Raw genomic sequence first — 26154 nt, forward strand, 5'->3', positions numbered from 1 at the left:
GCCGGGCGGGGGGAGATGGCGGCCGGGGGAGGCGGGGAGCGGGGCTCGGCCGTGCTGGAGCTGCCTCGCGGCCCGCGGCTGGTGTGCGTGGAGTACCCGGGCCTGGTGCGCGACGTGGGCAAGATGCTGCAGACTCTGGGAGGAGAAGAGGGGGTGTCCCGGGTAAGGGGGCCCCCGGGGGAGGGCGAGCTCCGGGTAACCAGGCTTCCTGGGTAAAGGATGCCTGGGGGGAGGGGGCTTTCCTGGCGGGTTGCAGGCGGGTTTCCTGGGTGAGGGGTTCCCTGGGTACGGGTCATCTGGGGTAAAGTGGGGATGGATTAAGGGCTTCCTGGGGGAGGGATTGTCCCAGTAAATCCCAGGGAGGGGGTTGGGGTGCGCAGGGGAGCGGGGTGTTCTTGGTAAGAGTTATCTGGCTTACAGTGAGAAGCGCCTAGGATTTCTTAGAAGGTGGGAAGTGTCCTGGTTAAAGGGACCTCAAGGGGAAGGAGGCTGGGGGCTAGCCAAGGGATGCAGAGGGCTAGAGGGAGATGTTGGAGATGTTAACTTCGGGGCGGGGGGGCTGAAGGTGTCTGTCGTGGATAAAGGGAGCCCTGAGAAGAGGGTCTAGAGTTCTGAGTAAGGGTGGATGATCCAGTTCAGCGAGCTCTCTTGTTGTGGGTGATCCCGTAAGGTGTGTGTTGGGATTAGAGTGGGGCGCAGCTAGGGGTACTAGATAGACTGTAATTGGAGGGAAATGCCCTAAATAAGAGGGTGAGAATCTATGGTTCTCTGAGGTAAAGAGACTTGCTCTGGGCTGGTGCCCCATGAAAAGGAGGTGATGGTCACTAAGGGAAGATAGGGATAGCATTTTGGTTTGGAGGTGGATGAGGAGGGCATGATGCAGAGGAAAATTTAGTTGGTTTTTTTGGAGGGACAAATTTGATGTTGAAAAGTGCTTATGCTCTTGGTAATGTAGATATATGCTGACCCTGGAAAAAGGCTCGAGTTGTACTTCCGCCCCAAGGATCCCTACTGCCATCCTGTGTGTGCCAACCGCTTCCCTACCTCTTCCATGCTGTTCAAGGTAAAGAGGAAGATTAGGAGGAAGCAGCTGGAAGCTGAAGGAGAAACCCAACAGGAAGTCAAGTTTGAAATGGAAGTTCTTGGGGTTGTCTCCACTGTTTACAAATTTCAAGGTAGTAATTTGATCTGCCTATGTGTGTGGAGTAGTGACTAGCAGTTCTGGTGGGAAAAGGGCAGTGCTCCCTCTTGCTTGAGTCCAACAAACTGTGTTCATAAAACTGTGCATGTCAACCGTACAACATTGGTATCTAGGGAACTCAATGTGTGACCTGGATTTGATACCATCCCACTTCTGTATTGTGACTTAATAACACATTGTCCTCTCTGGTGTTGTATTAGATTATACTATAATCCAACATGTTTTATAATGGATGCACCTATGCAGGATAAAGGGGAAAAGTTGTATTTTCATGGACAATAATGTATTATTGTTTTTAACCTTTAGTTAACTGCTTGGCAGGTGTTTAAGATAAGGAAATATAAAGTATTATGCTTGAAAAATGAAAGTAGGACAAGGTTTCCAGAGTGCTTTTATGAATGCACTATCACTAGGATGCAGCTTCCCGAATGTGAATTAATACCTAGTTGAGGAATCGGCAACCTTTGGCACGCAGCCCGTCAGGGAAATCTGCTGGTGGGCCGGGACAGTTTGTTTACCTGCAGCGTACGTAGGTTCGTCTGATTGCAGCTCCCACTGTCCATGGTTTGCCATTCCAGGCCAATGGGGGCTCTGGGAAGCGGCGCAGGCCGAGGGATGTGCTGGCCACCGCTTCCCGCAGCCCCCATTGGCCTGGAACAGCAAACCGCGGCCAGTGGGAGCTGCAGTTGGCTAAACGGACGCTGCAGATAAACAAATCGTCCCAGCCTGCCAGCGGATTTCCCTGACGAGCCGTGTGCCAAAGGTTGCTGATTCCTGACCTAGCCCATTTAACTCAGTGCAGGAAACAGCATCTTCCCAGAGGTGTCTGAGGAAAGGAGAACTGGGTATTGTGCAGCATATTATTGTCTCTGATACACACCTTTTTATCTTGACTTTTCCCTCCTCATAGGAATGTCTGATTTCCAGTACCTGGCAATGCATTCTGGACCTGAAAGCAAACAGATCTCTATGTATGACAAGATCTTGATGCTCAAACCAGAAAAGGAGGAATTCTTCAATAGGGAATTACCCCTCTACATCCCCCCACCTATTTTTTCACGTCTGGATACCCCTATAGACTATTTCTATCGGCCAGATGTACAACACCGGTCAGTGCCTTTTCTTGTGGTGTAGTAAATAGTTACATTGTCTCTTGAATGAATAGATAATAGAAACCTTTTACTGGGCCAGCATATCTCTTATAAAATCTGAATTTTCACGTTCACTAGGAGGATATCCCTGCTTCATTACCTGAAGAAACCTCTTGTAGTATAACTGACATGGTTTGGTAGTAAAGGATCTTTCAAAATGGCCTATAAGAAAAATTGAAGGGGTTAGATGATCATGGGGGGTCATGTTGTTTGTATCAGGCAGTGATCATGACCAAAGCATAGGATGCTTTTGTTTTGTTTCTTTGTCCAGAGTCTATCTGTGTAATTGAAATGAGAAAAAAATAGATTTAAAATAACCAATATCCCACTGAGCGAATGTTTTTTTAATGTGGAATCTGTGCTCTTTCAGAGCAGCATTTTAAAATATTTCAGTCATATGCCTCATCAGGGCAAACTGCTATAACCGATACATGCCTTTGTTATCTCTCTTTCCATGTTAGCTTTGTTTGTTTCAATACAGTCTGGACAAAAATACTTGGAAGGTAGCATGGGCTAAATGAAGCTCTGAAAGTCAAGAGCTCTTCCACTAGCAAGCTTGTGGTCTTGGGCAAGTCACTTCTTTCTGTTTCCTTATTTTTGTTCTGAAATAACTGAGATGATAATTATAGTCACCTGCACAAAATAGGTCTTACCAGAGTGGAGATAAGGGGTTGCTTAATTGGGGCTTGTGGCCTATTAAGTTGTTTCTGGTTTGAGTTTCGTGGACTTCCTTTGAATTCGGAAAAAAAATGCCATTGTCACAGAGATTTAAAAAAAAAAGGAAGAAATAGGTAGAAGGTATACTGTGGGGAAGTAATCCTGCACTAGCCTACTGGGGATTGAACAAAGGAGCCCCGTGGAGAAACCTTGCATTGTGTAAGAGAGAGCCATTGATGGGATCATGTTTTGGGAAATAGCACGGGTGGATAGCACTGTAATCTCGCCTCACTTTGCTTTCAGGCAGTCTCAAAACAAACATCAAGAATAGTCTGTAGTATCCTAGAGAATTGTATGTAAATGTGGTTCTTACTGGAAAAGTATTAATGTGATTTCAAATCTTATTGCGGCAGAGGACTTCCATCTTGTGGCATTCAAGGTTTTGAGAAAAAGGAAGGATAGCCTCATAGTCAAGGTTGTGGACTAAGACTCCAGAGACCTGGGTTAATTTCTCACTCTGGCACAGACATTCTATGAGATCTGGGCAAATCACTTGTCCGTGTGTTTCAGTTTCCAATCTGTAAAAGGTGGATAACAGCACTTCCCTACTTCACAGATGTTTGTGAGGGAAAAATACATTACCAACTGTGAGGTGCTCTGTCACTACATTGATGAATGCCATATAAGTACCTTAGATAGGTTTTTCCCTCAGAACTATAAAGAATTATGATCTCACCCGGGTTTACATTTTCCATCCTGTGCATTCTCTTCCCTAAAAGCCTTCTGTCCACTTTAAACCCAAACTAAAACTATAACAAAAGAAATCTTTTAGGGTTTTGTTTTGTTTTGTTTTAAATTTCCATTCTTCTCCCACTGTTGAGATGCAGCTTGAGATGATTTGGCAGCTTCTTTCTCTCTCTTCCCCGCCATAGAAATCTTGGTGGGTGAACTGAGAAATCCCATTTTAATAGCTGCTTTAAAGCTTTTTGTTTCATCAAGCACCCTTGGAGGGCTCCCAAATGAAACTTTGGGTTGAAGGCATCTAGACACAAGACAAAATTCCCACTTCTCCCACTCCTAGGACTGGGAGTTGGACACTGCATGGTAATGTGAAGTTGTACTGGTTAGGCCTTTTGGCTGGCTTCCATGTGTTTCCAGTGGACTGGAGGTTGATGGAGAGTGGTGCAAGTGCACATGCCAAGGGTCGCTGAGGTGGCATTCACTGGAACTGTTTGCTTCTGTTACTTTGTTTGTTTTGCCATCAATAACAATGAAATCTGTGATGTCTCCCACGAAAAACAGCTTTATTTTTCTCACTGTTGTCCTTCATTTGGGCTAAAAAGTGCAAATAAATATGATCGGACTCCGGGATTGCATTTTTAACTGCTCCATTGCCTCACCTCTCTGTTTCTCTGTACTCTTGATGACTGTAGCAATGGGAACATAGAGACCCGTGGAGGCTAAGCCTGCCTTTGTGGATTGAAAACTCTGATTGAGTGACTAACATGTAATGCAGAGGTCCCCAAACTCTGGGGCACGCACCCCTGGGGGGCATGGAGGAACATTCAGAGGGGCACAGCGGGCTCGTGCAGCCCCCATGGGGGGGAGCGGGTAAGGAGTGCCATCCAGCCCCACCCCGCCCCCAGCTCTGCTCCGGTCCTGCCCCCAGCTGTGGCCCCGGCTCCCGGCCCCGCACCTGTCCCTGTCCCCAGCCTCAGTGTAGCTCTGCACCCAGCCGCAGGCGCGCCTGTGGCTCCATTCCCACCCCCAGCCATGGCCCCTGGTTGCGGCTCGGGGGAGGGGAAATGCAGACCCTCAAAAGTTTGGGGACCACTGGTGTAAGGTTTGTTTCAGTTAAAATAAGTACATGGAAGCTCTGTCCTAGGGGTATTGGACATGGATCATAGTTTTCTCATTCGAAAAGTGATTCTCAACTTTTTCACTCTGGACCGCTCCATAAGGGAGTCTTTAATGGTGACCTGGCTTGGACTACCCAAATCCACATTTACTTGGGACCCAAATATCTTCCTACCCTAGATCTTGAGCGGCAAAGGGCTACTTCAGAAACCTAGTTCAACAATTCTATCTAATGTCATTCCCCAGCACCAGTTTTTCTAAGACCAGAAAATAAACTTAATTTCCACGTTTCAGTGGACGCCACTAAGTGTAAAAGAGAAGGAGGAAGAAAGTATGACTAATACTTTACATTGCTTCTTAGGGACGGCTACAACAATCCCCAGGTGTCTTGTGAGAACCTGATTGGCCTCAGCAGGGCCCGTCGACCACACAATGCCATCTTTGTGAACTTTGATGATGATGACATCCCGACTAAGCCGCTAGAGCCTGCAGTGCAGACCTGGAAGAAAGTGTGCACCAATCCTGTGGATAAAAAAGTGGAGGAAGAGCTGAGAAAGGTACAGGCCAAATCTCGGGGGAAGGGACTGGGCCAAAAGCAACTCCAGTGCAGAGTGTGTCAGAGAAACTTCACAGGCTGCCTTCAGTTAATTTTTTGACTTCCCGGAAAATTGCTGTCTACAAGGATTTATTTTATAGATCTGTGTTTAACATTATTTACAGGCCTCCACAAAGGATTCTCAAGACTGATCAAGGTACCGTAACATAAATGTGATGGTGAATGATACAGTGTGGTCTGATCATTAGAGCAGGGAACTGAAAGCCAGAACTCATGGGTTCTGTTTCTATTTCTGCCTCATATGTGCTGTGTAATTTTGTCAGTGTTTTATCCCCCTCTCTGTTTCTTGATTTGTAAAATGGGAATGATAACACGGACGTACCCGGTTATAATATTAAATGTTTGCCAAGTACTTGGAAATCTTGAGATGTAAGGTGCTACAGAAATATTAGATCCCCAGGATGCTTACAGTTCTCATTGCCAAGAGTTTTAGGGTTCTTCGTGGTTTTATGAAAATTCTATTGGAGGCAGAAGTAAATACACTGAAGGATAGGGCATGGCTTAAACCATCAAGGAGAAGCTATAGTTATTCTAAGTTACTTGAAACCTGAACAGCCAGGTGGTACATCCATTACCGTCTTCCACTTCCCCACATATTTTAAACTTTGAGTTAATTAAGTGATCATAAATGTGAGATGTATGGAATAAAAGTTTGTCAGGAGCAACTCTGTTAAAGGCAGTGGATGTCATGGGTCTGAAACTCTACCCATAGTTCTGAAAATGTATCCTTTTCATGTGGGCATCTATTGTGAAACCATATCTTTCAGTTTGCCTGAGCCTGACCAGCTCTCAGGCCATTCAGGAGCAGAGCCCATTTATTGTATTGAATTTTCTGGTGTGTTTTTGTTGATGGGACAGGTCACTGCCTAGGGACTAAGCTGAGACCACTGTTCATTTCGTGTGCTACCCAAGTCAGTATTTGAGCCTGTCTCTTTAGAGATGAAAGGCAAGCTTGTTCCCTCACTGTGCCAACAGCCCTTAAATAAGGCCTATTTTTACCTTTCTCTCCATTGCCATCATGCTGCACTGTAGAAATGTTGCTGACCGCTTTTAGTCTGCGCCAGAGGCTATAATAAAAAGCAGATTCCAATTAGGAAATCAAAATTGGCATTAGTAACCCTTACTCTCCACTTTGTGCGTCTCTTTAGCTGTTTGAGATTCGTCCCGTCTGGTCTCGGAATGCTGTAAAGGCCAATATCAGTGTCCATCCGGACAAGCTTAAACTTCTGCTACCGTATTTGGCCTATTATATGGTGAGTTTCTTTGTATACCTGCTGTGTAGCTTGTTCTTATGAGTCAGGCTTGGGGGCAAAGGGATGAGAGGACCAGCTGGATGTCTATGGACAATTCCTAGTTATCTACTGTTCAGATTCCACTGTCTGGTACCCAAAGCTTTGCATTAAATATCCTTAAGGAGGAGTTCCAACCTTTTTTGGGAGGGGAGGGGAGGGGAGGGGAGAGGAGGAAAATCTTGCTTCCAAATGGAACCCACACATAGTTGCCAATTAAAGCAATGAGCGATGCAGTGGCTTTGTGCTTCTATTGGTTCTGGTCTGCCTTGCAGTTATAGTAACAAATGGTCAAATTGACTGTCCATCTGGAAATGCTAACAGGAGCCTTCAAATCTTGGCAAAAAAGTCTGCTGTGAGCTTTGGACTTCATTTCTGAAATCCCAACTATTTGCAGCACGTAGCCTTCCTTTGCCCAAGGTTAGATGTGAAATGAATGTGTTGGAAGGGGAAAAGAGGGAGGGAGAATCTGTAAAATAAATAGTTTGGGGAAACATTGTAGTGCTCATTAATACACTGCATCTCTGTACTGTCCCTTGTAACCACTCATACTGTATCCGTGCAGCTCACAGGTCCCTGGAGAAGTCTGTGGGTTCGATTTGGGTATGACCCCAGGAAACATCCCGAAGCAAAGATTTATCAAGTCCTGGACTTCAGAATTCGCTGTGGAATGAAATATGGTAAAATGGCCCAAGCAAGACAGACTCTCTCTCTGTCTCCTCGTCAGTCTGTCTCTGCAGCTCTTCTGTCATCTCTTTCCATTTGTTTTTAAACCCTCAGAGCCTCTTTCCTCAAGCTTTTTGTTTGAAGGAAGGTGCAGGAGTGGAGACCATATCGGTCATTGTTTCCTTCCCTAGAATCTATGAGGGCATCCAATAACCCAAGTTAGAGGAGCAGAAGGGACTTTTATTTGGCCACTGGGCATATTCCAGGCCTAACAAAAAGCTACTCAACTTCCTTCCTCCATATGTTCAAAACACAAATGCACCTCAATGGGATATCTTGCTATCTTCCCTCCCACTCCAGGACTGTTACAATTTCAGAAGGGGGAGACATTTAAAATGCCACCAAAGCGTTCATTTCTTTGTCATTTCTTCCATTTCCAGAAGGGACAAATTGGGTGACTGTTACAAGGATGACTTGTCCATCTGGCCAACTAATGCTGGAGAAGCAATTTCTTTTAAAACAAAACAACAAAAGATTTAGTGCCACCAGCTGGGAAAGGAAAGCACATAAGCCTTGTGCAAAATGGAGGAATGTGCATTATGAACTCAAGAATGCATTTGCCTCTTACCCGTTCTCATCCGCCCTGCAAAAAAAAAACTCCATAGTACCCTATCAGATGCTATAGACAACACAGTGAGGGTTTATGATTTTTTAGCTTATGCCATTGCATGAGGTTTTGGTTTATGCCATTGTAACACATCTGGGGTGTGTTGTTTTTACCAATTCATTTGACCTATTTAAGTTTAGTGCAGTGCTCAGCTCTGTACAAAACACCTCATTATATTGCTTTTTGGTACATTAGTTTTATACGTTCCCTGCCATAGTTTTAGATCTGAGATGCAAATTTAGGTCTCTCTTTTTGGGTGTGGGGGGTTTCAATACAATAATGATAGTGCCTGTTCTTCAAGGATCTCAGAGCTCTTCACAAACTACTAAATCTCTAAGTATTATTATCCCTATTTTACAAAGGGGGAAATTGAGGTTAAATGACCATGCAGTAAGTCAGTGACAGGGCACATCTTCCCACCTTTTCATGTTAAATAGCTTTATTTCCTTGATCTTTCTTTCTCTCTCCATCCCATCAAAATCAACACATGCTATTGGTTGGCTCTCCTTTCAAACCCCAATCCAATATCCCCTGTTATAAAAGCTGGAATATTCTATGGGATGCTGGTCTCTGTTCAAAGACTGTTTTCTTTCTTGGCCTCCAGGTTACGCCCCTAGCGACATGCCCGTGAAAGCAAAACGCAGCACATACAATTACAGTCTGCCCATCACTATCAAAAAACCAGGTATGCTGAACAGGCAAAGGGGTTGAAAAGGGTGCACAGCTTAACTTGGCTTCTTCATTTCATCCTTTTGTTGCTGTTGATGCAGCTTATTTCAGTTGATTATTGGGGTTTCCTTTATCTCAGAACGTGCTACGTATGTCCTATTAAAACCCGTGGAAGTGTTGCCCTTTGAGGGATGTCTTAACACGTGTCTGGCTGATGGAGCCAGGGGTAATAATGGGAGGTGAGAGATCAGAAATTAGAAAGGAGTCTAGTTGAATGAGGCCATATCAGAAATACTTCCCAGTAGCTGCAGAAATGGTCTGCCTGCCACTACAGCTGCCAAAAAACGGGGTAGAGGGAATGAAAAATGAACATTTACAGTAACATTTGCTATGCTGGCTATTTTTCTGCTGCCAACAAAGTTGAAGTGAAGTAGAGAAGCCGCTAAAACCCTGTACTATGCCATGAAGTGCAAAATATTGTGCAGTTCAGGAATCTTCTTCCTTTATGTCTTTCAGTAAGTCACACAGTCAGTGTACAGGACCTAAAACATGGGCTGGACACATCGAGTACATCCAGGGCAAAAAAACCTGCTTCCAGCAGGTACAAACTTAAAGTAGGTATTACTCTCTCCTACCAAGAGCTTGGAATGGTATAATAGGAGGGGGATCTGTTATGGTTTGTCACTCTTTTGAGGGCAGTGTTGACTGTGGACATTGATACAGATACAGATTTTACTTGGAGCTGCAAGTGACTAGCTAAAAAGAACTCTCCGTAAGCCTGAAAGCGTCTCTCTCTCACCAACAGAAGTTTGTCCAGTAAAAGATATTGCCTCTCTAGCTATCCTTATGGTATACTGGGTTTACCTGGAAAGCCAGTAGTCATCCACATCACTGCAAAGTTTGCTGTTGTTTTTGTGTCTTTTCTAAGTATGGAAAGTCATACATTCAGCCCTTACCTTGAATGTGACTTACATTGCATTTCAGGAAGCAGATTGTGGAGTGCTATGAATAGCAAAGACTTAGGCCCATTATGGTGCATTTTCAGATTGCTCTGTAGAATCCAGTAACGCAAAGGAAATAAGGAAACAGGATAGTCTATACTTTCGCCATTCTCCATTTTCCTGTAATGGCAATTCTCCCCCCTCCCCACTGTTTTGCAGTAACAAAGTATGAGTGATCGTGTAACTGTTAATAGGTGTGAATGCTTTTCTCCACAGAACTTTGCTGTGTTAGTTCTGATTGCTGTGGCCGGCAGGTTGCAGTGCAATTCTGCTGCATCCATACTCTGACTTTGTCCTCTACTGCACACAGACTCACGCGCTTTCTCACACTCTTCCTGTCAGGGAACTGAACTCGTATAGGAAATGCCTGGATCCTGAAATAGCTCTTAAGGAAGGATCTCTACTGTGTGGCTATGCTGTACTGTTGCCCCATGTCTTGGGCGTGGAAATGATTTGCAATGCCCATTGAATCTTTGTCTTTGTCTCCTGCTAGGACTCCATCTATATCTTCCAGGAAGGAGATCTGCCTCCATATCGACAGATGTTCTATCAGCTCTGTGACTTGAACGTGGACAGGTACTTCACCTGGATAGCTGGATCTTTTGACCAAGGGAGATTTTGCAGATGCTCAGAGGATTGATTGCAAAGGCTGCCGTTTGTACCCAACCTCCTATCTTTCTCCTTGACCCTGATACTTAGGAGATTCCTAGTTTCTCAGACAGACAGACTGTATGTACATTGGAAATTCCTTCCCAGTAAAGTTGTATGCTACCAAAATATACTTTCCCAACATGTGTTTTGGGAAACCATTGAAATCAATGGGAAAAGTCCTATTGACTTCAACAGGAGTAGGTTAGGCCTTACTCTCATTGGATAAATATTTAACCCGCAGAAGGAAAAACAAATTGTCACATAATTCTGGGGAAATGCATTGTTACTTTAGTTGGGATTTTCATGTACACACATATACCCCTATAGGTTTAAAAATATACACTACAGACACTTAATGTAACCAACAACTTGCCATCACATTTAGAAAAGCACATTTTACAGTCTTATCATTCCCCTCTGCATTCATAAGCTGCTTATAATGTTACAGAGGGATAGGGTAGAGCTAGTTGAGGTACGATAGGCAAATAGAATAAAGCAGCCAGAGAAACCTACCTGGGAGAAAAAGCAGGATCTAGTGATTGAAGCACAGGCCTGGGACTCTTATTGGTTCTGCAACTGATCATGCAATCTGTCTGTGCCTCAGTCTTTCCTTCTGTACATTGGAAATAACTTTCTTACCTTACAGCGGGCTAGCGAGTTGAGCTGAGCGAAATTCGGCATTTTTGCCTTGTGGGAAATTCCGATATTTAACAAGTGTTTTCATCTCAGTCCGGGACAAAATGTTGGAATACTGAATTTTTTCACAGAACAAAATATTCTGAAAAATGTTGATTCTCTATTGTCTAAACCATTTGAACAATCAAACTGATTTGAAACAAAATGTTTTGGGTCATTTCACCAAAATGAAATATTCCATCTTGGATTGAATCAAGCTGAAATGAAATATTTGGTTTGATTTTTTTTTCACAATAAAAAACTGAAAAACTTTGGCAAAATTTAATTTTTCCAATGAAAAATTTCAGTTTTGCAGAAACTGCCTTTTTCTATTGGAAAATTCCCAATGAACTCTACAATAGAGGTCTTATGTTCGTGACATGCTAAGAGATCCTTGAAGGGAAGCACTACAGACTTTATTACTTAATCTGTTTCATGAATGCAATCCTGAATCACTCTGACTTTTCTGGTTGCAGGCCTTCCAGTGAAAACTATAGCAGGAAGAATTTTAACTCCTGCTAGGGCCACTCATGCTGGACAGGTCATAGAGCAGAGACCAGATGAAGAGCAGTCCACTGACCCTTAGGTTGGGGATTGAGTAATAGGCCAACAACATAGCCTCGTAAAAAGTTGAGTTATGGAAACACAGCAATGTGGTCGTTCAGGCAAACAGCACAATTCATTGGGATGACGGAGCCTTGCTCGTGCCCTACGTGATGTTTGACGGCATAGGAAGGATTCAGATCTGGTTGCAGGAGGCTGACTCTTTTCTTGCCTGCTATTTAGCTTACAGAAAATCATCCATCGGAATGATGGCATGGAGACAGAATGCACAGAACGGGATGGGTGGTGCCTTCAAAAGACCAATGATGATCTGAGGGATACCATGTCTCTGATGATAAAGCAGATCATCAGATCCACAAGACCTGGTAAGGATGGCTCTGGGGTTTTGAGCATTGGAGGGTATGTTATAAAAAACAGTTCCAGACACTATGGGGCATGTTGTTGGGAGCAGTTGAGTCACAATGTTGCACTTTGCAGTGGAGCAATGAACTTATCTGTTCATTTCCTGCTGTAGATCCCCTTCTCTTGTGGTAGGAGACTCAGTCTGCCTGGTTAGATGTAGGTGCTAGATCCCCTGGTTCTTCACATGCAATGTTATTGTGATGTCATCAACCTGGATACCTGCAGGACACCTGCTCTTCTTAAAGCAGCACGTGTTAGGCCATTGGAAAAAGACCTAAAACTCTGTGGGACTGGGGAAAATGTAACTAGATTTTGCCATTTGAACACCAGCAAAGTGATTGGAGGCATGTGAGTATGAAATAGTTGGGGGTAAGAACCTCTCAGCTTTGCCTTCCCAGTGGCATAGTTTCTAGGTTTTAAATGTCTTCGTTCCATGATACTCTTGCTCATGTTTTTATAGTTGTTCAAATTGATGGCATCTGGATCTTTTCGTTAATGTGTTTAATTTAATAGCATACTGCAATAGAGCAAGGACAGGAGAGGAAATTCTCTTGTCATGGTCCTGGGCCAAACCAATATCCCAAGGAATTAGGTTAGTCTCAGTTGGAATGAGATGCACGATCGCTCTAAATGCAAAACCTCCTGGCCTTGTTCTGTTAGAATTCCTGGCACAGGAAAACTGCTTTTGTTTGATTTTTGATTTGGTTTCATTAAGGTGCCTGACTGTAACTATGATCTGCACTTTTACATCTTCTGGCTGGCTCTGTTAATCTTATCTGCAAACACATCCTCGGTTTTAGTGAGGAGGGAAGTAATGTTGACATCTTTTCTTCTCTCTCTTTCTGACTAAGCTCTGTTTTCGAGTACGTCGAACGCTGAAGATGGCAAAGAACAGCTGACGTACGACTCTGGGGAGGAGGAGGAGGATGAAGAGGAGGACTTCAAGCCTTCTGATGGGAGCGAGAATGAAATGGAAACAGAGATCCTGGACTATGTGTGACACAGTGAGCGAGCAGGATGAGGCTGCGTGGGACTTTTGTTCCTTGAGCCCTGGGGGATATGGAATCATGACCAGGCTTTCGGGAAGATGCTAACCAGACACATGGCACTGGATATGGTGCTAGCAGTTGTGCTAAGTGCTCTGAAGGTGCAGGCGCTAAAGATCACGTTTTCACAGTGTTGGTGTGACAGGCATTTGTAAAGATGCCATTGTGGGGATGCTGGCCCATGGCCAATCCCAGGCAACATGCATGGCTGGCATTTACTGTGGCCATTTTTCTGGTCAGAGTGGAGCTAGATGGGATTTCACTTGTTTTAATTTCCCTTCTCGCCCTGCGCTTACAAACTGCAACATCTGATCCCATCATCAAAGGGATCTATACTTCCCTTTGAGACAATATAGGTGTTCCTACGACAGCCACTGTGGCGGAATGTTAGTGTACTGTCTCCTCTTACCAGAAATGGAGAGTCTCTTCATCCTTGCTAGCTCAGATATGTCAGAGACTTCAACAAGTGCTGAATCCAACCCAGATCACAGGTGTTCCACTGGCCTCTTGAGCCCAAAGTGTTAACCTTTAATTAGAACCATTCAGGGAATGTGTGGAGGTCACACAATTCTAAACCTGGCGTCTGGGTCAGTGGGAAAAACTTGAAACAAAATTAATTCTGTATCGAGAACTGCACGAACAAGGTCATTGCTGATTCTTAATCGAGAGGCTCTGTAGAGTATCATTCTGGCTGGCTTAAATCAAATATGGAGTCTATCCAATGGGACATGTGCAGGTATCTGTAATAAATTTTGTATATGCATGAGAAGCAAACAATAATTTCCCTCGGGGAAAGTCCAGGTCCCCATGAAACATAACGCCTTGTCTATTTTTCTAATAAAACTCTTCCTTTTTCCAGTAACACATTCTTTCATGGATTTCTGTGTAGATATACATAGTACAGCCAATATCCTCAAAATGATTTTGAGTCAACAGAAACATGTTGGTAAACTGGACATTCATTAGGTAAGTGATTCTGATTTGAGAATTTTAACTAAGAATTGGATTAAAAGAGTTCATCTAAACTGACTTTTACTTGGTGGTCAGATATAAACTGAGACAAAGATCCAGGTCAGACTGGGAATTCACTTGAAGTAAGGAGAAAAACCTGAACTGGATTTCTGTGTTTGTTCTTCCCCGTAAAATGCACCGAGTGGGTTCACATCCTCGGCTCGATGGGTAAAGGCAAGAGAGAAGTTCAGGAAGGCATTCCATACCTCGCAGTTGCCTTTTGCTCTTCTGAGTGGGAATAAAATATTGACTGCATCTTCTGCATTCAGTCAGCTTGAGAAGTTGGAAAGAAAAGCAGTGGGAAGGAACTCAAATTAGAAGAGACTTCCATGGCAGCGAGTAATTCACTTCTCCATGATGATGTATGTTGTCCCTGCCAGGCAATGTACTCCCACAACTTTGCAGTCAGCAGACAGCTTTTGATTCTGCTCATCAAGAGAGAGTGGGGGGGGGGGGGACAGAAACACAAAGCTTCAGATGCTTGGAGGCTGGGACCTCTAGCCAGGAACATGCTGTTGCTTGCTGAATTTCTGGCATTCGATCAGAGAAATTAAAGATCTCTTGGGACCGACTGAGTCTTATATTCTCCAATCAGTGCAAGATTGTTGCCTGCCTGCTAATGCATGGTTTAGCCTAACTTTAAATGTAACGTACATGGATGGGCGTTCTTAAGGAGTCTTTCCCTTTCCCCCATAGAACTGTTATAGACCTGGAATTCATGATAAGGTTGGCTTCCAGCCCATAACAGCAACAGCTGGAGGTCTCTCATACGCTAGTGCCAGTTATCTACATTTTCCACCTTGAAATGAAAGATTTGGCTGCCGACAGGTGAATTGCAGGTGTGTGCGATCTCCAGTGGTGCACACGGCAGCGTGCTGGGCGTTACGCAGAGCTGCGTGGGCATATGCCAGTATCTGCACTCCTATACAGTATATATAGGCATACGTGCTGGGACAGGCTTGTCCAGCACGCATCATGTGTCATTGGGAGGTTCTGTGCTTTGCCCTAGCCTGCTACCTTGGAGTAGCAAGGGCTACAACAGTAAGTATGAGGTAGTTCATTGATGCATAACAGTCAATGTAAAGGTAAATTGTGTTAGAGTGAAAACAGGCTGCTTGGTTAGAAGAAAACCTTCTAAGGTTTTGTATGGCCTTTGCTAGATGAGAAAACATCTGTTGTAGTTATTTTGGATAGTTATCTAAGACTTCTATTAAAGGTGACCTGCAAAAGGGGGGAAAGGGCTATGTCCCCTTGCTACTTTATAGTATATAAAGGGCTCCAACCCATTTTTTCCTTTCCTTTGCAGTTCTTCTTTAATGTATATCTCATTGCCTACTATCTCTCCGAAATAAACCATCGTCTGCAGCACTTCACTTTCCGTTTTTTCTTTCTTCCTCTTCATTTTTCTGGGTAAGGAAAGAGGAATCTATTAAGTGCGGAAACCTTGTTGGTACTGCAACATAAAGTTTGCAAATCTGAATGCACACCTATTTGGGAAATACATTTTAACATTCCAGTAGAAACTTTGTCTATTTTATACAGAGTTCTACATTTAGCCATTGAAAATACTATTAAAGGGTATGTGTGGGTGATTCATTGTTGCCATTAGAACCTTAATGTTTGCGCTTCCTGATTCATGAATTCAAATTTGCAACTTCCCTGTTGTATTAACATGGATTTTGCATTTTTTTCCCCCTTTTGACCAGGATTTAAAGAACAGAAACAACTTTATCTGTGACGCTATAGTGTTTTTCAATACTGATTTACACAACTCAGTATCTTTTAAATGTTGCCACTTTAGAGATACCAAAAATATACCTGGAGCACTGTGGAGTTAATCAATAGTTGCAGGCAACACTATAACAAAATAAACTTTTTTTATTTGCAATGTACTTTAAAATATATATTCTCAAACATACCGTTGATCCTGCATGCATTCTTGGTGCATCCAAAACCCATTGAAAATCAGTGGGAATTTTGGGTGTGCCAGGCATTTAGGTTCAGGCACAATGTAACTATTCCACAGTGGTTTGTTTTTAATTAGCATCTGTTTTAATTTTGTATTTTTTTTTAATAAAACAAATTGAATCTCTTTCCCACCGATTGCCTGCGTCAGTAGCTGAACAGACCTTAAGTCCACTTTCCAGCACAGTGAACCACTTAGCTGCAGGTGAGATGAAATGTGGAAAGCTACAACCCAAAGAGAGCGTTTGAGAAAATTTCGATCAAGTGCACAGAAAGGGCTGCTTACAATGGGATCGGAGTTGAAGCATACCTTGTGTGTGATATATCTAGAATCAAATACAAGCAAAATAAGCTACAACTTATTCTTCAGTGTTATGCATTCATTAGGGACAAATTTTCTGTTCTCTCTACTCCTTTGTGGTGTTTTGAGAATTTGGGAAAGCGATGGAACTGCAGGGCAGCCTGCAGCGTAGCTGCACAAGGGATATTCCACATCCTGTGGCTGGCAGAGCCTTGTCTTATGGTCTTCCCACAGGAGTCTGAATGGGCATTGTCAGGAAGGGAAGTGAGGGACAGGGAAGCATTCTGCAAACTGTTGATCCACTGGCCATGACGCTTGTGTACTGGTGGGCTGTGGTTAAGGAGGAAGGCAAAGTAGCAAGGGACTGGTTTTGTTTTTAACTTTGGATAAAGTAAGTAATGGAAATGGGAAATTCCAGCTACTGAGTGCAGACAGATAACATGTACCCAGAGAGTTTGAATGGGGCTGGCCTTTGTTTCTCTTGCCAATGCTCATCTTCCCCTTACTGGGATCTGGGTAGCTTTCATCCAATGAAACAAGAGCCACCCAGCCTTCTCCTCTCTGCTGTGTCTCCCTGAGCATTGAACAGCTCATGCCGCCTCAGTAAAGTTGAAGGGTAGGAATTATTCTTCTGTACAGCTCCTGGCTGGATACTGGGGAGCCCATTGTGATCATTTTGGCAGCAGGTGGTGGCAAACATTTACCTTTTGCATCTCATGACTGCAAGATTCTCTGCAGAGTAATTTAAGGTCCAGTTCTGTTTATGAGTCAACCTCGCTTCTTCTGTAGCCCCTGAAGTGGCCAGTTGGGGTAAGTCTGATACTTAGCCTCCATTGAGAATCCCAATAGGTGTTGATATTCAAGGGGATTTGGGTGCCTGACTCCCTTAAGCTTCATTCAAAATCCCAACCCTTGTGAATAAAAGACTCGTGTTGCACAGGCTGGTATCTTCAGTAGTGCATAAAAGAACATTTAGTTCAAAACTTTCTTGCTAGAACTCCCTTTGACTCCATGTCACTTCCTTGCAGTGTCTCTATCCCCATCTGTAAAATGGGGTCAGGATTTATCACCATCTAATATTTGTAAAATGCGTAGAAGTCCTTGCTGGATAAAATCCTGAACACAAGTGCAAGTTATTCATTAATAGAATGTGGTGGTCATTAATTTTATAAAGTCTTCAGAGGATGCTATTTCAGTTGATGTAAAATAAGTCTGGTTACGAACACCACTACTGTGCAAACATGCTGTTTTCATAGCGAATGCATCTTGGGGCTGAATGAGTGGGGAGATTTGTGTTCCTGCTGTGAATTCTGCCTATCTACGTTCACGGGAAGGTGTTTGCTGTCCCCTCTCTCCTCTTGCCATGTGTTTAGCTGGGCGTGGTGCACACTGAAGGAGGTTTTGTTGAGGGCGTCAATGAAAGACTGGGTCTCTTTGGTGACTACATCGATATCTTCAGAGGAATCCCTTTTGCTGCTCCTCCAAAGAGTTTTGAAGACCCTCAACAACATCCTGGCTGGGATGGTAAGACACATATATAGAATGTCTCTTGTTTTCTTCCCCCACCCTTAGAACATTTTAATTCTCATACCATTTTGGAAGCCTGGTTTGTTTCCCAATACTGCATTAGCCATCTTGCTGAGTATCACAGAGGCCTCCTCTGAGAGAGGCTCTGGCTTTCATACCCCTGCCGGTCAACGGTGGCTACCAATGATTTTATTTTGGGATATATTTTGCTCCACCGTCATGAATGTCAAAGTCCTGTTCCCCTTTTCTGTCATTGCCCTTCTCCATAACATACGGCACTTCCATTCGGGTGATCAGCTGGGCATGTTGCGTGCAGGAGCTGGGGCCGGCGTTGCTTTCATTCACTAAGTGAATGTCACTAAGATGTTGTCTGGGCCGTTAGAAGGGATGATGATTGTAGACAAGAACTCTCTGGGCGGAAGTGCCAAGACAGAGCTAGGCACCTGCAGATTCTGTGGCCACAATTCCCAAGGTTCCCTCAAGTTTCAAGTGGTTGTAGCTTCTGCAGTCTTGTGGGTATGAGGCGGCCAGTTGGAAAGGGGGTGTCTCATCACAGCTGTTTTGCTAGTTGGAAACAATGCCATGGTGGTGAGTGAGGGGTGGGAACAGGACCTGAGTCGCAGGTCTGCAGGATGGAGCCGAGGATTCTAAAGTGGGATGTAATTTTCTCTCTCCTTGTAGGTACGCTGAAGGCCAAGGAGTACAAAAACCGTTGCATGCAGGTCACACTCACCCAAACCGGTACTCGTGGGAGCGAGGACTGTCTTTATCTGAACATCTGGATCCCTCAAGACAAGAAAGGAGGTACAGGCGTGATGGTAACATGAGGCGATTAGGGAGAAGGTTCTCTGCAGGCCTGCCAGGTCTGAGCAGCTCTGTGTTTGGCTGCCCATCTCTGACAGACTCCCTGGGGCTGTCAGTCTGTAGTCATGTATTCTCCCCAACTCCACGGGCAGCAGTTGACTCCTCGGGTTATGGCAGCTACAGCCCCCCGGGCAAAGCACTGTTTTTGTGGAAATGACCCTCCCTGCAGGCTCTGGGAGGATGGATGGTGATACTAGAGACACCACTGAACCCGTTTCCATAGAGAGCTTCTCTTGGCGAGTAGGGATTGGAGTTCCATGCTGGGTGTCTCTTCCGCACTCTATTGCTGCCCCAGGCTTCTTTAGCCCCGATCGAGCAAAGTAGCTGAGTCCTAAGTCTATTGTCCTGATGAATCATCTGCCTGTGTCTATGGTCAGGTGGACCTGGAGGCAGATGTTTCTGTATTCATCCAAGAGATTGGCTTATGCCTGAGTGACGCGATACTTGCTGGTGAATGGGCCCAACAGGCGGTATCCTACCTATGTGGCATCAAGGGGCTTGGGTTTCATTTGGACAAGGAAGGGCTTTCGTCTGACTTCGTTTGGTCTGTCCCTCCCGGCAGTGTCCACAAATCTGCCGGTGATGATATGGATCTATGGAGGCGGATTCCTCCTGGGAGGCGGGCAGGGCGCAAACTTCCTCAGTAACTACCTCTACGATGGCCAGGAGATCGCAGTGCGAGGAAAGGTCATCGTGGTGACCTTCAACTACCGAGTGGGACCGCTGGGGTTCCTCAGCACTGGGGATGCCAGTGTTCCAGGTATGGCAGCTGCTTCACTTTGCTCCGGAGACCTCCTCTCTGCACCCCCGCCACCTCCACTCATGCTGGGGTATTTCCTATCACCACGCTTCCCTCACACAACATACTGAGCTCTCTCATGTCTTGCTCCCCCTCACACACACGCACGGCGAGATGCCTCCTTCACTCTGTGTAGGGGAATGTGGCAAAAGGGATCTCTCTCAAGGGATGAGAGGGCCCAAGTTTATACCTGGAGCAGAGGCTGCGAGTGGATTGGGTATTTGAGGCAACGGTCTTTTCTCCCCCAGCACATCTTGTCTCTCCTATCTGACCAGATGGTTAGCAGAGTTAAGCTACGGCAGTGATTTCTGTGATAGCTGGGAAGAACGCCTGCCAGCACAAGATCTTGGCTTCGCTTCACTGTGTGGCATGAGGAAAACGTGGGGGTGGAGAGGGGAAAAGCTCGTTTGAACGCAGTTTCACAAAACGTATAAACATGAGCTCAGGAGCCAGGCACTCCTGAGTTCTAACCCCAGGTCTGATATTGAGTGGAGGAGGGGGTGTGGGGCAGGGAGAGCTTTGAGCCTCACTGCTTCAACTCTCCTCCTTGAAACGTACATGCTTTCCCTTGGCCAGGTAACTACGGGCTAAAGGACCAGCACATGGCCATCGCGTGGGTGAAGAGAAACATCAAGGCCTTTGGGGGTGACCCAGAAAACATCACCATCTTCGGGGAGTCGGCTGGTGCCGTCAGTGTCTCGTTACAGGTGTGCGATTACTGATGGGCCATCGTGGGGTTCCTTTTCCCCTCCGTTTTGTGACTGGTTGAAACTGCCCCATCACAGCTGCTGGTCTTTTCTCAGTGCAGGTGCTGTCGTGGGAGGGCAGTAGGTCCAGCCACAATGGGCTAATTAACATCCCGTTTTGAGCAGATCACTCCGCATAGAGAAAGTAATTGTTTTTGTCACAACTGCTCTCTCAGCTTTGATTTAGAAATGCCCTTTCTAAACCCTCCAGATGTGGAGGGTGCTGCTTTCCCTGGGTTCCCGAGTCCCTGAAATACATTGAGAGTTGAAAAGAGCTAATGACTTTTCTGAGCCTCATGTAAAGCCTGGGTCGGGGCTGGAGCTCTCTGCCGTACCAGAATACGGAAGGATCTTTTCAGGACTCGATACCAAATAACCTTCCTGTTCCTCTTCCATGTTGCAGACGCTATCGCCGTACAACAAGGGGCTGATCAAACGAGCCATCAGCCAAAGCGGTGTCGGCCTGTGCACCTGGGCTATCCAGGAGAACCCTCTCTTCTGGGCTACCAAGGTAAAGTGGACTCCCGAAGCAGGGCAATGTCCTGAGGCAAGAGGTTCCCAGGGTCTTTGTCAGATTTGAGCCTGGGAGCAGCTGCACAGTAGTTACAGCTCCAGGAGGACAAATGGTGCTCCAGTTATCCAAGCCCTTTGGATTCAGAGAGACACTGATACAGCCAAGCTGAGGCCTGCTGTCCTGGCCAGACTTCCTGCAGTTAAAGGTCTGTCTTGCAACTGAGGGTGATTTAATAAGCAAGAGCAGGAGCAAAACCAAAAGTGTTCAGAGCGGCACAATACTCCATAGAGATGGAGATTTGCAAACAAAATCCTCTAGGATTAAAAAGAAACTCCCCCTTTCCTGGCTGGTTGCGCCAACACTGGCTCTGGGTGTAACTCCATGGTGGTTTCTCTCGCTCGCAGGTTGCAGAGAAGGTGGGCTGCCCTACCGACAACACCACGGCCTTGGGCAACTGCCTCCGGGTCACCGATCCCCAGGCTGTGACGCTGGCCTACCACCTGGAGATGGTCAACCTGCCATGTGAGTCGGTGGGTGCTAGCGGGATGGGAACCAGGGGGATGTGTCTTGCGTGACCACAGAGCCCAGTCAGTGAGCAGATGGGACATTATGACAATCATTCGGTAAGGGAAGATGTCCGCCCCTAGCCCAATAAAGTACGTTTTGTACTGACTGGGATTGATCATGCTGGAAAAGATGCTTCTCTCTTTAGCACAGTGGAGCTGCACTACCCAGGTAGTCGTGGCATGGCTTAACACAACCTCTGTGTCCTTTGGAGACAGCTGTCCTGTACCACACTTTATATCTGGTGAAACTCAGGAGCAATGCTAAAAATTGTCACTGCGCTGCAATTTTTAGTTGGGCCACTAGGTGGGGCGTATGAGCCAGCAAGACCCACTCCCAGTACAGCTGGTGGAGAAATGTTTGCCAATTCAGTGAATACAGGACTAGCTTTTCACAGGACTGTTTGCCCTGTAGCCCCACATCTGAATCCTCTGCTGCGCTAGGCCTCTTCTGGCAGTAGATGAACCCGGCTGGAACGACTGGAGGAGCTTTTTCTCAGGAGCAAGCCCCAGTCTTCTGTAGCCTTGGCTGGGCGAGTTAGCTGACTTTTGGACACTGGTCTGACCTATGATGTCTGTTGTTTGGCCCCCCCTCTGCCACCTTAATGCAGTGTCTGTGATATTTGGCTAAAGCCTGTCTTGCACTATGTACCCTGAAGCTCCCTGTGCAAGGCAGCCATAGGGTGTGCTAGGTGAGAGGTCTATAGTATATACCTATCTTCCACTATGTAACGGGGGAAATTCTGGCCCCTCTGAAGTCAGGGGCAAGGCTCCCATTGACTTCAGTGGAGCCAGGATATCATCGAACCTGTTCATCCAGAAGCTCCCTGTGCAAAGCAGCTGCAGGCCACGCTAGGCAAGAGGGCTGTTGGCTCCTCTCACAGATGCATAGTGGATTTCTGTTTCCTCTTCCCTCCTGCAGATCCTCTAGTCCATTACTTGGCTTTCACTCCTGTGGTTGATGGAGATTTCCTCCCAGACCGGCCAGAGAATCTCTTCGCTAACGCTGCAGACATTGACTACATTGCGGGCACAAATAACATGGACGGGCACATCTTCGCTGGCATTGACATGCCTGCTATCAACCGCCCACTTGTGAAGATCACGGCGTAAGTAGCAGCCGTCCTTAATGGCGTAGCCAGGGAAAGGAAAAGCAAGTTGGGCTTTTGTAGAAAAGGGGACAACCAATGAGTAGAGCACCTGAGAACTGGCAATGCAATGACTGGCTTGGGCACCATGTCAATAACACCACCAATCCCAGAGATCAGGGCTTCTCAAACTGGGGGCAAAAGGTTACTTGGGGGGGTCTGAGCTGTCAGCCTCCACCCCAAACCCTGCTTTGCCTCCAGCATTTATAATGGTGTTAAACATAAAAAAGCGGCGGGGAGGACGGGGGTCACCCTCATAGGCTTACTGTGTGAAAGGGGTCACCCATACAAAAGGTTGAGAACCGCGGTAGATCAGACCTGGGCCAAAATAGCACCTGTTTAGGGCCAGCTTTGCTCCGGCCATGTGCAAGGCATGGGCAAAGGCTGATGTGGCGTATGAATGCAATGGCACGGCAGAGAGGCGTTTCCAAGAGCCAGCCTGGATCTTTGCCTCTTGTACTGTTTAGCCAGGGGCTTAGAAAGGAGAACTCTCCCCTTTTCCTCCAGCTTTCAAACATTTCGTGGCTTCTCCCCGCAACCATCTGGGTGGGGGCTTTTGGGTCCTTCACCTGTCAGGCATCCTGCATTCCAGAAAGTGACGGTTTCTTGGCTTCACAAGTAGAGTGTAAAGAACAGGGCTGCCTCAGTTGGCAACAGTTGTACCAAGTCACTGGGCACAAGGACCTCTAGAGAGTAGCATTCTAGAGGGCTCCAACTGCCCCTGACTCCTTCCTGCTCTTCATGACTGGAAAAGGGATCGAAAATTGAGAAGCTGAATCCCTCTGAGCCAGGAACTGAACCTAGGCAGGGCTGGAAGTGACAGTCACATTCACCAGCTACACCAAGGTTAGCTTCCAGCTGTCTTCCCAGGCTGCAAGCCTTGCCGAAGGTTGAGCTACCAGTCGTGAGTCACAGGATGATGGTAACCTGCAGTCACCCCTGAGCTGGACTTGAACTGGCAGCCTGAAGGCATCATATCTCTGCTGCTAGGAGCACTGAGCTCAGAGCCAGTCCCTAGTTAATAGATATTGTGTCTCTTTTCAGAGATGAGGTCTATAACTTGGTGCGGGGGCTGACTCTGCAGAAGGGAATACGGGCAGCAAACGCCACATTCTCCCTCTACACCCAGTTGTGGAATGACAACCCTGACCAGGAGGTCATGAAAAGGACAGTGGTAGACCTGGAGACCGACTACATCTTCCTGATTCCCACGCAGCGGACGCTTGCTCTGCATAATGCGAATGCCAGGTGAGCCCAAGAGGGTTGTGGTGGGCCTGGAGGCAGAGTACAGTGATTCAACTACTTTACTCATGGTTTAAATCAGCAAACTGCAAACCTTCATTTGAATCCTGTTTTGCCCTTTATTTTCCTAAAGAAAAGTTGATTCTCAGTGCTTGGTAACCATTCAAACACGCTGAATTGTACCAAATGAAGTGTAAAAGTTCTCTTGCTCCCAGGAGGTTACACCGTACCTCGAAGCAATACTATAGCTTAACATGCACAGTTATTCAGAGTCTTCATTTTTACTTTAGAAAAGGGTGACGAATGCATTTATCATCTGCTAGGTGATTAATATTTGTAGCTGTGTCAAGCTGCATGTGGATGGAAACTGAAACTTTATTAAATGCCCAGAACCAGGATTTAAAATTTTTTTCAGTTAAATAAGCTACTGTAAATGGGCTAGATACTTTTCTATGTCAGTTTATTAAAACGTGTTTTGTATTTAAAACTGATTTTTTTTAAAGGAAGTATCAAGTGTAGTTAGTGAATTTAACTGATTATTGCTGGTCTTTCAAAAGTTTAGGCCTCAGCCTTTCACCTCATTTTTAGTCATACAGGAAAACAAGCATTCCTGCTGCTTCAACTCCCAGTTGGTTTCTCAACTTGGATTGAGCTAGTCCTTGAGCGGTGCCAGTTGCATAAACTGAAATGGGGGGGGGGGGGGGGAGGAAATGTTCTTCACCTGGAGAAGAGGCTACTGCTGTCAAAAAACTGGTTTAGCCCTGCAACAGACTCCGGTTCCAGGTGCTTAGCCAGTGACTTCCAGCAGTTCAGTGGTTTGATTTCCGTTAAAACTTTGGGAGCAAATATATACCGCTTAATATTCTTTAATCTATTAATCATTTAAACTACATAGAGTAAATTTAAGCCTTAATATTGTCTTTTCAAATTAGGTTTTTCTATTTAAAAATAATTGATTTTTATCCACCCTCCTGGTAGGTTGGTGACTCTGTTCAGCCACGAATGTCTCTTCTTAGGGACACTGGGGTCAAATTTGGTTTTGTTTGTAAAAATAAACTTTTACTCTCACTGCCCTGAAAACATTTAAAAAGATAAAAAAAATGTGTATAGTTCAAGTCCAGGTGGTTATGGTAAAACAGAAGGGCAAGTGTTTGTAAGCTTTTAATCTGATAGTGTCTGCATGTATCTTGCAAGACCAAACCTCTTCCAGTGCCAATATTATCTGTCTGGCTTTGTGCATAGGGAGTGATGCTGGTGCATCTCCTCTTCACTTGCTGAGAGTCTATTTTGGTTTGTGCAGGAATGCCAAGACTTACTCCTATGTGTTCTCCCAGCCTTCTCGAATGCCTGTGTACCCCAGCTGGGTAGGGGCAGACCACGCAGATGACATTCAATACGTCTTTGGGAAACCCTTCAGCACCCCGCTGGGCTACTGGCCTAAGCACAGGACTGTCTCAAAGGCCTTGATTGCTTATTGGACCAATTTTGCCAGAACCGGGTAAGGCGCTCAGGCTGTGGGGGGCAATGCCCTGCCAGTTACACAGCTTGCTGCAAAATTCCAGGGAGCAATCTTCCCACACTGCCCACAGCAGGAGGGGGGAGAGAAGGGAACTCTGTCCCTGCTGTCACACCTGCAGCACCCACCCACATGGAGGTGGCCACTAGGTCCACCTGCTATAGGGGAATGGCAAACACATTGAATTGGGAGTCTTCAGTTGAAGGTGATGGAGGTAGTGGTGTTCCTGTGTAAACCTGGATGTGCACTGTGGCAATTCACTGTGCCAACATACACAACATTTCTCTTCCCATCACGGCCCAGCAGCCCTGTGACAGCTAACCCCAAGGTACGTAAGTGCCTATGCTCAAGTTCCTCACTCCCAGACTGCTGTTCACGTTCGTGAGTGCAGGCAAGTGCTTCCCTCTCCCAGGTTTATGGACCATTAGAAAGGCTGACCTGTGTGAAACCCTAGAGGCTGGGTGCAGCTACCGGGAGCGCCTCCTGTCTGAGCTGGGCTGCTTTGCATTTAATACCAGCTGTTTTGTCTGCTTTTTCAGTGACCCCAACAAAGGGGAGTCTACTGTGCCCATCGGGTGGATACCCTACACTCGGGAGGAGAGCTACTACCTCGAAATCAACAGTGACATCAACTATGATTCGGTGAAGCAAAGTCTGAGAGCCTCCTACGTGCAGTTCTGGAATACGGTCTACCAGAACCTGCCTGACGTTTCTTCCACTTTCCTGGATTAGAGCCAGGCCAACAAACCAATCAACCAATTCTGTAAAAAAAAAAAAAAAAAAAAACCTAGCCAAATTCTGATTAAATGCTTGTTTCTGGCTGCGCCTCCTGGCCTCTTCCAGCCT

At 45.7% G+C, this 26154-nt stretch overlaps 2 protein-coding genes across 5 annotated transcripts; both read left to right on the forward strand.

The window, feature by feature from the left end:
- GTF3C5 (general transcription factor IIIC subunit 5) lies at positions 1-13974 on the forward strand. 2 transcript variants are annotated; one of them, XM_034793295.1, is made up of 11 exons: positions 1-162; positions 956-1175; positions 2112-2310; positions 5228-5423; positions 6631-6735; positions 7337-7451; positions 8709-8789; positions 9290-9387; positions 10268-10350; positions 11887-12029; positions 12918-13974. In XM_034793295.1, the coding sequence occupies exons 1-11, from the start codon at positions 16-18 to the stop codon at positions 13064-13066; spliced, it is 1536 nt and encodes a 511-aa protein (XP_034649186.1). In that variant the 5' UTR covers positions 1-15; the 3' UTR covers positions 13067-13974. The 2 variants fall into 2 exon arrangements, with proteins under 2 accessions (XP_034649186.1, XP_034649187.1); XM_034793296.1 differs by lacking the exon at positions 1-162 and having other exon boundaries at positions 956-1063.
- CEL (carboxyl ester lipase) lies at positions 13739-26071 on the forward strand. Of its 3 annotated transcripts, none has more exons than XM_034793299.1 (11): positions 13739-13848; positions 17763-17913; positions 18598-18720; positions 19343-19540; positions 20156-20286; positions 20729-20836; positions 21244-21361; positions 22325-22511; positions 23595-23798; positions 25093-25290; positions 25848-26071. In XM_034793299.1, the coding sequence occupies exons 1-11, from the start codon at positions 13834-13836 to the stop codon at positions 26038-26040; spliced, it is 1626 nt and encodes a 541-aa protein (XP_034649190.1). In that variant the 5' UTR covers positions 13739-13833; the 3' UTR covers positions 26041-26071. The 3 variants fall into 3 exon arrangements, with proteins under 3 accessions (XP_034649190.1, XP_034649189.1, XP_034649188.1); XM_034793298.1 differs by lacking the exon at positions 13739-13848 and adding an exon at positions 14375-14485; XM_034793297.1 differs by lacking the exon at positions 13739-13848 and adding an exon at positions 15063-15164.
- Positions 26072-26154: the final 83 nt, after the last annotated feature.

This window comes from Trachemys scripta, chromosome 17 (assembly GCF_013100865.1).
Source record: "Trachemys scripta elegans isolate TJP31775 chromosome 17, CAS_Tse_1.0, whole genome shotgun sequence".
NCBI lineage: Eukaryota > Metazoa > Chordata > Testudines > Emydidae > Trachemys > Trachemys scripta.